The following is a 13,879-nucleotide window of genomic DNA, read 5'->3' on the forward strand; positions in this document are numbered from 1 at the left end:
GTACACACCATTAAGTCATGAAGTTGAACTCACTTTTTCTGTTGCTGTACTGGCTCTGCACAGTGTCTTCAGCAATTATGTGTTCTCAGCAAGAGGATAGAGCCCTAGATTCAAACATCGGGTGCAAAGGCAGGTACTGGGATAATACAGAACCTGTGTAGGCTGTTAGGAACAGAGCTGCAATATCTAATGCCTTGGGCTGCAACCAGTCTGAAAGAAAGTGTAACAGCCAAACTACACCTTAGGCAACTTCATAAACACCTCCTGGGTCAGAGCTATGCATAGAAAGATGCAGAGAGAGTGCATGTTTTACTGGTTCACCAATTACACATTTCTAAGCATCTGGACAATTCCTCTACCCAGCTGCAGGCAACCCTTTACACAAGCCTGGGACAATGGAAACTGTTGCTATTAACATCTCCCTTTTTCTATAGGATATGCCAATAGACATGGGGGGGTGCTGCTGAAATCATTGTTTACAACTCAGCTCATGTACCTGGCACGATGCAGTTTCACTCCAGAAAGAAACCTCTGAAATTCCCATGGTTTTTCATTATGAAGGCATCAGAGGCAACCTCTGCCTAAGAAACTCTTGTCATCATTCCAAGCTTTCTCCAACCCCCATGCAAACTCAAGTTACGGCAGCTCCGGCACGCATGGTAATAGCTTACCAGACTGACATGAGTTTTGCTTTTTAGGCTAAAAAGAATAAATCTCAGGGGAGGAAAAAAATAAAAAGCACAAACCAGAAGGAAAAGGGTTTAACACACATGATACCAGCAGCAGATGTAATGAGCAGCTGTGTTGACACAGCAAAGGGAGCAGCACAGCACGGAAGAAGCTGCACAAGCCCCCGCTGCTGCTGGAGCACCACACAGGGGCAGCATCTTGGATGGGCCAGGAGCCAGCACAGCATGAAACGTAACCACCAGCCTGATGAGGGAATGGAAGAAGTGTTTTTCTTCAAATACAGCTTGTCTGTCAGTGTTGACTGAAACTGCTGTAGGAAGATATCTTGCAGCCCCCTAGGGAGCTGCTGTTGCTTTTCAAGGCAGAGGGTTCAGTTTATGACGCAGGTTGGCACTTAAGCATTATTTCACCCTCTAGGTTTCAAGCCAAAGTTGGCCATGCTTATGCAGATGCAATGACTGATCTTAAGGCTACCCTCAAAACAATCATCTAATACCTAAGCTAGAAAACCACTCACCTCCAGGGCTCCTAGCAGCCAGTGATACTGGGACTGACTGGATACTCCCCCAATTTGACTTTTCACAGCTTTGTCTCTAGAAGGTATTTGTAGTTTACAGGCATACTACAGGTTTAACACACTGAAAGACTCCCCCAGTTGCAGTTTTACATGCAGTGCCTGGTTCCAGGCTTCTCACCCTCCATTTAAACCCCCTAGACAGTCTGTACAGAGAATATACCCATCTGCACAGGTCAAACACAGGGAACAGTCTCCCAGACACTGAGCTGGTAGGGCCCATCCAGAAGTAGTTATCTTAGTAACATTTTTGTCTGAATGGATTACTATATCTGAACCTGGTGGACAGCAGGGCCACTAACCCAATAGTACTCAAGCAGCCTTCCCAACTACATAGATGCAGAACACAATCTTTAAAAGCTGTTGGAAACAGTCATTTTCTGGATTGCATTTTATTGTATAAGTTTGGTTGATTTGATAGAACAAGCCTCAAAGAAACTAAGGAGGGCCTTATTAGAATCATGCTTAAAACAACTTTTTATATCCTTAAGGCTCAGTTGCTGTCAACATTTATACACTATCTACAGAAGACTCCTCAGGTGGCACTCTGCGAACGCAGAAGCTGAAGGAACAATATCAAATAATCCTCAGCCCAATGTGTATGTGGTGATGCTAAAGTTACAGCACAACCCTATTTCAGCATTCCAATATTGGGTAATACATCAGCTTTACCATGAGCAAGCCTAGATGAAGTTCCTCAGGTGCTGCTTTAAAGACAACAGGTAGTTGAAAGAAAACGATCTGTTTGATGCAGCAAATCCTTCATTGAAAGGCACAAGGTCAAGTCCTTTGTGCAGTTATTCATAAAAGCAGTCTGACTTCTTTCTTCTGAAGAATGCTGACAGAGAAACTTATGCACCTCCCAGACACCCACCTAGATATGCATACAAATATAGACTAAAAAAGCCTGAACACCAACTATGCAGAGCACTGGGCTGGGGAAAAGCAGCCAGCAATAGCAACAACACAAGCCCAGGTGTGTGGCAGAAGCTAGAACTCCTGCGAATGGCCATTTTTGTGGGGTGGCTTAAGTGTCACTGTTCTCTTAGGAAGAAGCTGAGGAAGGATATTGGGCATAACCCCTCCTTGAGCGATGGTCACACAGGAGAAGAGCTTGTTCAGCTCATCATCGTTTCTCACAGCCAGCTGGATGTGTCGGGGCAGGATCCTGGCCTTCTTGTTGTCCCGTGCAGCATTCCCTGCCAGCTCCAGGATCTCTGCAGTCAGGTATTCCAGCACTGCAGCCATGTAGACTGCAGAACCAGGGCTGATCCTTTCAGCATAGTGGCCTCTCCTGAGGAACCTGTAGACTCGACTCACAGGAAACTGCAGACCAGCCAGGACTGACTTCGTTTTCTTTGATGCAAGAAGAAGCTTTGTGTTGTCCTTTTCCTGTGCGGACATTCTAGTGTCAACCTAGTGTAAGAAACAGAAGAATTAGCAATAAGGAAAAACAAAAACAATTGAGGTCAGCTTTCTGCTGGGCTCCTAAACTTCTCAAGAAAGAGAAGTGGAACATGGGAGCAAGGTTTTCTGATCAAGTATCAGAGGAGCACTGCTGTTAAGGAAAAAGGTTAAGCAAACAAGGCTTCCAGATGCCACAAGCGTTCAGAAAGCCTGCAGGGAATCTTCACTGAACTTACCCCTAGCAGGAACATAAACAGCTTCCGTAACCATGTCCTCCAAGCAAACAGAGCTAAAAATTTATATGTTTTTCCTGATGTAACGACAGAAAAATAAACAAAAAATATCCCCTTCATCTGCTGGAAACCACTTCAAACACAGCTTATCTTCTAAAGGTGAGGGGACCTATTGCTGCAAAGTAGCTACAAACAAAAAACAAGACTTACAAGAAAGAGAAGCTATTTCCACACTGGAGACTTAAATTGTTTTACTCGACATATTGCAACAGATCACTACAAATACTTGAGTGCCATCTACCTGTATAGTATTTCTCCCATTACAAGAAGCCTCCTTTACTTATTACTGATGAAGTTGGTATTGAATAGCACCAGCCCCTCTTTGATTTGTAACAGAAAATAGAAAGCAAATATAGGAGAATTCTGTATTGCTTTCAAGTTTTGATTGTAAGCTGTTTTGAAATAAGGAACTTCCCTCAGATTTGAGGATCAAATTTGAGGATCAATCAAATACTACGTTAAAGCAACTTGAAATATAATAAAAGTAAAGCTCTTACAGGTTTCTGAGGACCCTAGAAAAAGTGAGCTTTAGAAGTAGCCAAGATAAACAAATAAAGATGAAAATTCACCTTAAACAACAGCCTTATACAAACAAACATTATAAAAGCCACTATCTCATGCAATTGTGACTTTTACTCATCCAACTCATATCCAACACAAAGAAGCACACCCTTAAAGAAAAAGCCCTCACCTATACAAGTTGCTTTAGCCCTTCTCTCCAGGAAGACCAGACCAAAACAAACCACACTTTCTCCCCACAGCTGCCCCTTTTTAAGCTCCATACTGGCAGCCATATCATTAGCAGCTCTTGCTTCATTTAATGCCACCTGAGTGAGTGAAGATTCAGCCTCTCAGAATGAGGAGCAATGAAAGTCACAACACTTGAGCAACATGGCGCAGTTCTAAAGAGCAGGTGAATTTGGTACTCTTCCTTGAAAAGCTGCCTTGCACTTTGTCAGCTGATTTTCTCCTCTGAAAACACATGTTATTTACTGCCTCAAAGAAGGGTAATACCTCTGACTGGCAATTCATTTGTTACAGCTGGAAGGGGGGCACATTACACCCTGCTGCAGTCATCAAGAATTCAACCCAGTAGTCTATACCGTGGTTGGTTTTGCTGCCAGCAGTGGTCAAACTGCTTTATGAGCCCACTGCAGAGCCTGGGAAAGGCTCAGAACTTCTGGTTGCCTCCGCTGTATGGCTTGTCCCCCTCAGTCACATAGTTAATTTTATCTTCCAAAGTCATGCTGTGCTGTGTTACAAGGTTTTATATGTTCTTGCAAGGATTGATTGTGTGATGACAGATGAATACTGAAGGGTTGAGCCTTGGCCCAAAAGAAACTTTCGCCAGCAGCTGAACTAGGAGGCAACCATCCCCTGACATCCAAAGGGGGTGAGTTTTCAGCTCACTCTGCAGTCCAGTTAACAAATGAATTAAACTATTAGCTAGAAGAAAACAGATGAGGCTGTTCTCAATCAAAATACTGAAAATAATAGACCTTGGAATTCACCACAGACTCAGTTTTTGGGGATAGGACCTTTCTTCTCCACCAGCTCTTTCATCGTACAGAAAATGTCAAGTAAAGGCCTTTCTAGTAGCTGCATGAACACTGGATGTGCCTTCGAGGGTCTGTTTGGTGTGTTGCAGAGCAGAACCATAGGAATAGTTTTCATCCTGGAGCAGCTCTGAAATATAGCTCCCTTGATTAGCAAAGGGCCATATAACTATAACTGCCATGCTGCAAACTGCATGAAATGAGTATCTTGATTGAATCTTCCCTCGTTACTGCAAGTTGTAGATTTTTGCTTCACTGAAAGAAATAATCCTTTCCATCATGGCTTTATATGGTCAAATAGTGGGATTAATTTGATTTTCACACGTTTATTTCTTATATATATCCTTTAAAACATTTCTTTCTGCAGTTAACAGCACAAGGATGAAGTTGTATGTAGGACAAGAGGGACTAGAAGAAAAGCCTTAAGTTGTGCTAGGGGACATTCAGGCTGGATACTGGGAAGGACAGCTTCTTCAAATGAATGGTGAGGCAGTGGCACAGGCTGCCCAGGGAAGTGGTAGAATCATCGTCTCTGGAGGTGTTTGAGAATGTGTGGATGTGGCACTGAGGGACATAGTGGGTAATATTGGTGATAGGAGAACACTTGGGCTAAATGATTTTAGAGGGCTTTTCCAACCTTAATTATTCTATGATACAATATATCATTACACACAAAGCTATGGGTCTACTTCCAGGTGTTTTTACATCTCTTTACTCCAACATCCCCCACTTTCTCACTCCAGCCAAAACCTCATCAAACTGATCTTTGCAAACAGGCTGATACAACACCTTCAATTGCCCACTACTGTGAAAAACTCAAGATGTTCACTTTGCTCAGGTATCCTTCTCCTTTTGCACTCCTACTCAAGTGCAGCTTTGAGCTATTTACCTTGTGAATCACTACAGCTCCAAAGTCCCTCAAGATTGTAAAGGCTGACCTGTAGGTTCTGACATACTCATGCTTTGAGGGCACCCAGGTCAAATTCAACATGACAGGCATATCTCTTAGAAAACAGGTTTTCACTCTGCTTGTAGTTTAGTAAGATGGTCCTAACCAGCTCTTCTCTGTGAGATGCTGTGAAGTCTGTGAGGCAGTACCTCAAAGGCAGACTGATCCCACTACACTTGCGCCAGATCCCATTTTCCCACTCAATAGCAAATCTCAACATCCACTACAAACAGAGAGAAAAGCCTAGGAACCTTCTCAATGGAAAGCTTTCACTTCCAATGAGTTGGTTAGCAAAGGCCTGGGAGTTTCTTTAGTTATTCCACACCAATAGAAAGAAGCAAGAAAATCACCTCCACCAACAGCACAAGGTTTAAGTATGCCCCCTGTAGTCAGTATGACAAGGAGAAGAGAGTAGTTTAGTCTCCTGCAAGAGATAGCTCATTGCAGCTCCCCAAACAGTAAGGTGTTAAAGCAAAGGGTAATCAATTCCTAATGCAGAATTAACCTGCAAGGTGCTGAACTAACTGAGTTCATGATAAGCATTCACACGAACATGTCTTGATTCCTCTGCCTGCTCTACAACCTTTACCTGGAAACATATTATAGAAGTAAACAAGCAGATTTAAGAAGTTATGTGGGTGGAATGCTAGATTAAGAAAACGACAAGGCAATCACATCTCTGTGGAAATGAAGCTGTGGAAAGGAGAACAGAGTTGCTTTCCAGGAACTTTTATTACAATCTTTAAAAGTACATTATAAAAACAGTGGAAAAAACTACAAAGAATTAAACAAATTAGAGCTGAGTCCCATTATAAGTGCATAGATCAGACCAGAAAAAGCAAGTTTCACTGGCTACCGGGCTGTTCCTGAGACACATTAGTACTTTTGGGCGTTCTCTTGGGAAGGAGCTGGGGAAGGATATTGGGCATAACCCCTCCTTGAGCGATGGTCACACAGGAGAAGAGCTTGCTCAGCTCATCATCATTCCTCACAGCCAGCTGAATGTGTCGAGGCAGGATCCTGGCCTTCTTGTTGTCCCGTGCAGCATTCCCTGCCAGCTCCAGGATCTCTGCAGTCAGGTATTCCAGCACAGCAGCCATGTAGACTGCAGAACCAGGGCTGATCCTTTCAGCATAGTGGCTTCTCTTAAGGAGCCTGTAGACTCGACCCACAGGAAACTGCAGACCAGCCAGGACTGACTTTGCTTTCTTTGGTGCAACTTCAGGCTTGCCAGCCACTGCAAGTTTCTTCCCCCGTCCAGACATTCTAAATAGCACAGAGAGACAAAGAATTGGAGGTTTTCACACTACCCAGGTGCTTTGGATACAGGTAACTGATAACAAGAGGAGATAACAGCAAGGATAGTTACACTTTCCACTCTTCTATACCAAGCAGAAAGCTTGTAGGAAGAGCAACCTACTGAAGTTCATTAAGAATAGATCTAGGATAACTGCTACTTAACAGCCAGTTTTTGAATGAGCCAGAGTGGTTTGAAAAGCAATCAGTAAAACTTACTGAAGCAGATGCAAAGAGCTCAAAAAAAAGTTTCTCAGTATTTAGAGTGTACTGGAGATTGAGGCAAGATGGAGGCAGGACCTCACACAAGGTTTGTCTTAAACAATAACTTACCTCAATACTAGCTAAAGACCAAGGCTACCCCTTTTTTCCAGGACTCTGCATTCAAACTTCTGTTATTACATTAGATTTTCTGAATTTGTATTACATACAACACCTCAAGCACTCACACAGCCCACTGTAGTCTCTAAACTCATCCCACAATAGATTCTGTAACTGCCATAAGTCTATGGAGGCTACTCTACATCAGAGAGAATGAATTAACTTTGACAACATACATGATAAACATAGATATTACTGTCAGTTTACTAGAACTCTAATCAAGAAATTCAGTCCAGCTAAAGAATATCCACAGTTAAAGTAGAAAACATACTTAATTCTCTTATTTACTCAGACTTAAAATACTACTTCTAGCACAACTGTTTATAATATACAAGAACATCTATTATTAGGTTAATATAGTTTGTGTAGCTTTTAAAAAGAAAAACTTAAGTATTTACAAGACAACAGAATAAAGTTTAAAAGGGAAGAAGCAAAACAAAAAACCCACCCCATAACAAAGCCTAAGCCAAGCCAAAGCTTATTACCCCCACCAAACATTTTCTGATAGCTTACACTGCAGATATACTATGCTACACTCACAGTTTCTCTACAAAGTAACCCCAACTTTTTCCCTAAGCATCAGAGAAGAAAAAAAGATATCCTGTTACCTTCCAAAGAGCTGTTGTAGCCTAATCTTCACTTTGCTATAGGCCACAGTCAAAGACAAACAATCCTCAGGAACCCATTTCCCTTAGCCTGGAGCAGTGCCTTTTATGAGCAAGATTTTCTCCCCATTAGTGGGCTCACCTGGACAATTAATGAGTCATTCCCACATGTGGCTCATCTTCCTCCAAACACTTGATTGGAGGGAAAAGGAAGAAATACAGACACCCTGAGGTAAATCCTTCTTGGAGGGGGCGTGGAAGCCCAAGTTGTCTTCAAGGGCTAAACTACACCTGTAGCTCAGTCTTTGTGATAATATCAGCTCTTAGTTGTTGGGGATGGAATGTTTCTGTTCATGTACCACGTGTAAAAATTAATCCTCACTTTCCTGCTAAGGCTTTAGATAAGTATATAGAGGAAATGTGAGTTTTAATCAAGTTGTGTGTGGGGAGGAAGCAGAGTACTGTGGGTGCCTTAGGCAGAGGAGGCCCTTCAGCACCTGAAGTGATGTGAAGGGGATGCTTCTAGGTGTGAGCTTCTCTGGTAACTCACAGCTTAATCTGAAAATATGGGCTTCTGGTGCTTGGGGTCAGGGCAGGAACTCTTTTCATTCACCTTGTAAATAATGAGTGTACTCTTTCTGCTTATGCCCTTTTTGTAGTTGTTTCTAGGTGCCCAAAACAGGTTCCAAGAGCAATGTGCAAGAACCATGCATGTGAATGGTATTTTCAGCTTCAGAAGATGAATATTTAACCAGCAAGGGCCCTCTTAAAGCTCAGGCCCCAACAAAACATTTGTACACTGAAAGCTATGGAAACAATTAAGCCTTCTATTCTGCTTGCCGGGTGTTAACTGTGGGTCAGAACTAAAATACTGTGATTTATAGAGAGGGCCTGCAGTAGATTCACAGAATCACAGAATTGTAGGGGTCAGAAGGGACCTCTAGAGATCATCGAGTCCAACCCCCCTGCCAAAGCAGGTTCCCTACACCACATTGCACAGGTAGGCGTCCAGGCGGGTCTTGAATATCTCCAGAGAAGATATTCACCACTTAGACAACCCCAGCTTCCACAATGATGGACATATGGTGCACATAAACATTGAGTGTTCCAATCCTCCAGGGCTATAGGACACATTCCATGCATCCAAATATTCATTTTAATGATCACTGTCAACTGCAGCTGTGGCTATCAATCTCAATGTGACTCAAAGTGACTATCTAGGTATCACCAGAGGGTGGTCGGGCACCTCAGGTCAGTGATCACAGCCCTGAACTGCTGGATTTCACTCCTTTCTCTCTCATTTGGAAAGGACTGTCTGGATTTTCACACAGCTCGCTTGCAACAGGCAGACGAGAATCCCTCAGAAACCCACGGTCTGTAGCTGTCTGTCACAGGCTCAGCATCACCACAGCAGAAGGAACCGAGCCCCCAATCGGGCCTATACCGAACTGACGGCAGGCCCTGCCTTATTAGGCGCTTATTAGGCTCCGGGAAGCGGCAGTGGCGACACCGCCCTCGCCCCGCCCCGTCCGCCAGCCCCGCCTCGCCGCGCCGCGCACGCCGGGACCGGCCCTGCCCAGCCCCGCCGCTCCGCAGGCCGCTGTCCCGCAGGCAAGATGCAGGTGAGAGCCGGGGGTCGTGGCGGCCTTGCCCGGCCTTGACCCAGCCTCATAACGCGGGGGAGCCTGGTGGAGCGATGTGCGGAGCCGTATAGGCTGCCGGCCCCGGGTCTTTCCGATGCTCCTCCCCGAGCTGGGCTGCGGCCGTGCATGGCGTTGTGGGGCGCCGGGTTGGGCTCTTGTCTCTTAAAGGGCAGTATGCGTTTTGCTGTTGAAGTAAGCAGGTGGGTGCGTGGTTTAAGCACTTCTGCGTGTTGATAGATGACAGGAGTCATCTATTTTAGCCTTGAGAAAAGAAGGCTGAGAGGGGATTTGATCCAGGTTTATAAATACCTGAGGTGTGGGAGCCATAGTGGTGAGGCTGGTCTCTTTTCAGTAGTGCGTGGGGACAGGACTAGGGGTAATGGGATGAAAGTACAGCATAGGAAGTTCCGCATGAATGTGCGGAAGAACTTCTTTACAGTGAGGGTGACAGAGCACTGGAACAGGCTGCCCAGGGAGGTGGTGGAGTCTCCTTCTCTGGAGATATTCAAGACCCGCCTGGACGCCTACCTGTGTGACGTGGTGTAGGGAGCCTGCTTTGGCAGGGGGGTTGGACTCGATGATCTCTAGAGGTCCCTTCCAACCCCTACAATTCTGTGATTCTGTGAGTGTTGAAGAGCCCTTAGTGCACAAGTAGTGTGTCTTGGGAAGCCTTGGTGTCAGGAGAATGTGTGCTGTGACTTTATGATGTTGTCCGCATCCAGATGGTTACACTTCATCACTGTGCTATGTCTTGCTTGAACGTACCAAAGCTCTCCTAAATACCAGTCATCCATTTCTTGTTTTACTGTAGGACCCAGAGAAAGACACTGAGTGGAATGACATCCTGCGTAAGAAAGGGATCCTTCCTCCGAAGGAAAACCGAGAAGAGCAGGAGCGTGCAAAGGAAGAAGAGCAGTTTGAAATCCTTCAGAAGTCTCTGGGTGAGCCCATGTGCCTGTGAAGCAACGTGTCCTCTTCTTAACCTGTGAGGGATCACAAAGTCACAGAATGACCTGGGTTGGAAGGGACCTCAAGTATCATGAAGTTCCAACCCCCCTGACTGGATACCTGAGCTAATTCTTCTGCAGGGCGATGTGTCTGTTAACAGTATCAGACAAATACGTTCCAGAATATATGGCCTCTTCCAGAGCAGGAAGACTCTCTTCTTGATGACAACTCCATGATTTTGAAACATATACAATTAAAACAAGAACTGTCTCAGAGGAGTATGTCATATGAATGTACAGATAAAACACCTCACAAACATTGTATGTGTACTCCATTATTCAGCCATCCCTGCTGTATTGTATGTTTGTGCTGAAGTCACAGAGCTTGAAAGCTAGCTGTGGTATTTACGTATCAGTGTAGCCAGCCTTTGGCTTAGAATCACCGTTGTCTTTACATCTATATGTATAGAGTACATAATGTTATCTGAAAAGGTAGTGTAATGTTGGAGGGGAAAAAAAAACATGTCTCATACCTAAATTCTGTTCGACTGAAAGGCTGATGAGTTTTGTTCCCAGAATGAGATACTTGCTGATATGATACTGCTTCTTTTCTAGTGAAAACATATGAGGACATGACTCTGGAGGAGCTAGAAGAAAATGAGGATGAATTTAATGAGGAAGATGAGAGAGCTATTGAAATGTACAGGTTAGAGCATCGTGTGGAACTTGCTTTATTGAAATCTTTCTTATTTTGCTTGTGTATCTCTTGTTATTTCTACCGTCCGGCTTCATAGCATAGCATCTGCAGAGGAAACATCAAATTCCTTTCATGGAGCACAACTGTATTTGCTGCATATTGATAGATTGAATATGTGGTGCAAATATAACAATGTCTGTAGCCTACTTCAACTTGCTTTTATCACTTTGGAGTTTCAACGTGTTTGTAACCTGCCTCTAAGTTTCAGCCAGATACTTTTAATGTATCTATTTTTAAGATCTCTTTCCCATTCTTTGTTGTTCCAGACAGCAAAGATTAGCAGAAATGAAAGCGGCTCAAATGAAGAATAAATTTGGAGAAGTTTTGGAGATTTCTGGAAAGGATTATGTTCAAGAGGTTACAAAAGCTGGGAAAGGCATATGGGTAGTCCTGCACCTCTACAAACAGGGGTAAGATCTTATTTAACCTCTAAACCTTTCTTGGCTCCTGACAAACGTGTAGTTAACGTGGAAACTGAGGAACTCAATGTGGAGTTAAGGGAGTTACTAGTAATTTGCTTTCTGTTGGCTTCAAGAGAGTTGAGCTTTGCTGTTAAAAGGATGTTACCATGAAGTGATGCTGCTGGTATCTTAATTAAAAACGAGCAATTAAAGCAATTAAAATGAACAAACAAACCAAAGATAAACCACACTAAGTTTACTTAGTGGTACTAAGTTTATTTGGATGCTGGAGTATTGAACAACAGAAGTAGTCAGAGGTTGTTTCTGGTACATTGATCTTCCCACTGAACTGTTATTTCTGACTGGTTTGTCTTCTGGAGAAGATTGCTATCAGATGAGTCTTTTTTAGTTCTTATGTGTGTCTCTGTCTGTTCTTGGCAGAATTCCACTCTGTGCCTTAATAAACCAACATTTAAGTGGACTTGCAAAAAAGTTCAGAGATGTGAAATTCATCAAAGCTATCTCTACCACCTGCATACCCAACTACCCCGACAAGAATCTGCCTACGATATTTGTCTACCTTGAAGGAGACATCAGAGCTCAGTTCATTGGGCCTTTGGTGTTCGGTGGCATGAACTTGACGAGGGATGGTGAGTGTCTGCATCCATCTGCTGTGAATATCTTTGTGGGAAACTAAAGAAGTTATGTGAGAATAAGGAGAATGGAGATCACTAAGAGCTGCATGATGATAATCGTTATCTTCCCTCCCCACCTTTTGGCTCAACAACACATGATTGAAGTGATATTTTAAAAGCAGCAAGTGTAGGCCAATGTAAAGGTACTTAGAAAGCTGTGGTTTGCAGGTTGGCAGGGAATAGTATCATAAAGTTGTGCTTGGAGACAGTTGTGCAATGGAAAAGGCCCTACCTGTTGGAAAGTAAGTGGAACTGATGCAATTCCTGGACTTAATTAGAGGTAAAGGGATACTTGTTGGCTTGTCAACAAAGAGGGAGAGAGTATGGCCCTGGTTTTGATGATGTTCGTGGTAGGGTGATAAGAGAAACCATCTGGAGAAACAAGTTGGGAGGAACTGAGGAGTATTGTCAAGATCTGATGTCCTTTTCTCTTTTGAGAGTAAATCAGAAAGGTGAGGAAATGTGTGTCGAGGTAAATTAATAAGCATATATCAAAAGGAGTCAGAGATGGAAATCAGCCTAGTTTGCTTCCCCATATTCATGGCACTCTTACTTTGCTCTGTGCAGAACTGGAGTGGAAGATCTCGGAGTCAGGTGCCATCAAGACAGACCTTGAGGAGAACCCCAGGAAACAGATCCAAGACCAGCTCATGTCCTCCATAAGGGCATGCGTCCCAACCAGGGGAGAGAGTGACTCAGAGGATGACTAACTCCTACATCAGCATCGGGGTTGATACAATACACTTACAGACAGTGTTCCTGCCCAAAGGACTGGAGGTGCTCATCAAGATCTTCCTGAACCCCAGAAGGGGAGCATTTCAAGGCACCTTCACTTGAGATTGTAAAAGACTTTTTGTATTACAGAGCCTGAGTAAATCTTACTCCAAGTTTTAAAATACAGGTATTGGTAGATACTAAAGTCTGTTGTTGTTATTTTATTAATAAACTGCTGACACTTTATTTTAAAGCATAAAATATGATCTGGCCTAAAGTGTAATGGTTTGAGTGTGTTAGTATAAATAATTGATCTTAAACATGGTGAGTTACAGCATGGCACTGAATTTGGCCTTCTGTTAGCCTGCCCTGTGTAGATGCTGGGTGGAGAGTGTGGGCGGTGTGTAGAGCTCTTCAAGGTAAAGAAGTAATGACTGAAGTCTTAGTTCAGCTCTATCTCTTCCTTTCCTGAATTACAGCTCTTCTGACACTGAGCTGTGTGCTTATTTTGGATTGGAACAGTAGACACTGATGAAATCTTGAGATCTGCATGAGGATTTGAGTGTCACATCTTTTTGACTTTTGTTTCTTTGGTAAAACAACTAAAACAACACTGTGGAAGTGAGCAAAACGCAGCAGGATGCCAGCTGATAAATGTTGGTTGTTACATGTTGTATGTACTGACACACTTCTTGACACTGGGCTATCCAAAATGCTACCAGACCTGAGCCTTTTTTGCTGCTTGCCTGTACAATCTAGGAAAAGGATCGCTTTTATTCTCCAAAGGAAAGCCAAGAAATTACTTCTCTAGGAGTCATTTAAGCAGATTCTAGCAGAAGTCTGCATGGCTTTTCTTTGCTTGCCCTTGTTTAAGTGTGTATTGTTTCATACCTTGAAATGAGCTCTAGTATATCAGCTGGGCTTCTTTAGGAGGGTGCTAACTGGGAGGAGCAGCCACCAAGGGGCGTTTG

At 43.5% G+C, this 13,879-nt stretch overlaps 3 protein-coding genes across 5 annotated transcripts; 1 reads left to right on the forward strand and 2 right to left on the reverse strand.

Annotated features, from left to right (window-relative positions):
* Positions 1 to 1,627: 1,627 nt before the first annotated feature.
* Positions 1,628 to 3,730, reverse strand: LOC107307040 (histone H2A, embryonic-like). The gene is made up of 2 exons (XM_085551686.1): positions 3,656 to 3,730; positions 1,628 to 2,680 (listed from the first exon to the last, which is right to left on the reverse strand). The coding sequence occupies exon 2, from the start codon at positions 2,666 to 2,668 to the stop codon at positions 2,255 to 2,257; it is 414 nt and encodes a 137-aa protein (XP_085407812.1). The 5' UTR covers positions 2,669 to 2,680; positions 3,656 to 3,730; the 3' UTR covers positions 1,628 to 2,254.
* Positions 3,731 to 6,182: 2,452 nt separating this feature from the next.
* On the reverse strand, positions 6,183 to 9,225 carry LOC107307028 (histone H2A-like). 2 transcript variants are annotated; one of them, XM_085533570.1, is made up of 2 exons: positions 7,894 to 9,225; positions 6,183 to 6,735 (listed from the first exon to the last, which is right to left on the reverse strand). In XM_085533570.1, the coding sequence occupies exon 2, from the start codon at positions 6,732 to 6,734 to the stop codon at positions 6,315 to 6,317; it is 420 nt and encodes a 139-aa protein (XP_085389696.1). In that variant the 5' UTR covers position 6,735; positions 7,894 to 9,225; the 3' UTR covers positions 6,183 to 6,314. The 2 variants fall into 2 exon arrangements, with proteins under 2 accessions (XP_085389696.1, XP_015705965.1); XM_015850479.3 differs by lacking the exon at positions 7,894 to 9,225 and adding an exon at positions 7,755 to 7,868.
* Positions 9,226 to 9,293: 68 nt separating this feature from the next.
* PDCL3 (phosducin like 3) lies at positions 9,294 to 13,169 on the forward strand. 2 transcript variants are annotated; one of them, XM_085533555.1, is made up of 6 exons: positions 9,294 to 9,594; positions 10,206 to 10,335; positions 10,957 to 11,047; positions 11,365 to 11,508; positions 11,941 to 12,149; positions 12,762 to 13,169. In XM_085533555.1, exons 3-6 carry the CDS (start codon positions 10,974 to 10,976, stop codon positions 12,902 to 12,904), a joined length of 570 nt encoding a protein of 189 aa, XP_085389681.1. In that variant the 5' UTR covers positions 9,294 to 9,594; positions 10,206 to 10,335; positions 10,957 to 10,973; the 3' UTR covers positions 12,905 to 13,169. The 2 variants fall into 2 exon arrangements, with proteins under 2 accessions (XP_085389681.1, XP_015705958.1); XM_015850472.3 differs by having other exon boundaries at positions 9,294 to 9,373.
* Positions 13,170 to 13,879: the final 710 nt, after the last annotated feature.

This window comes from Coturnix japonica, chromosome 1 (assembly GCF_054131305.1).
Source record: "Coturnix japonica strain WE chromosome 1, WE-NBRP24, whole genome shotgun sequence".
Lineage (NCBI taxonomy): Eukaryota > Metazoa > Chordata > Aves > Galliformes > Phasianidae > Coturnix > Coturnix japonica.

Excerpts from the sequence above, each read along its gene's own strand:
- LOC107307028 (XM_085533570.1), bottom strand. The coding sequence starts at position 6,734 with ATGTCTGGACGGGGGAAGAAACTTGCAGTGGCTGGCAAGCCTGAAGTT.
- LOC107307040 (XM_085551686.1), bottom strand. The coding sequence starts at position 2,668 with ATGTCCGCACAGGAAAAGGACAACACAAAGCTTCTTCTTGCATCAAAG.
- PDCL3 (XM_015850472.3), top strand. Across the intron at positions 11,048-11,364 it reads AGAGCTATTGAAATGTACAG|ACAGCAAAGATTAGCAGAAA; the intron begins GTTAGAGCATCG and ends TTGTTGTTCCAG. Across the intron at positions 12,150-12,761 it reads CATGAACTTGACGAGGGATG|AACTGGAGTGGAAGATCTCG; the intron begins GTGAGTGTCTGC and ends TGCTCTGTGCAG.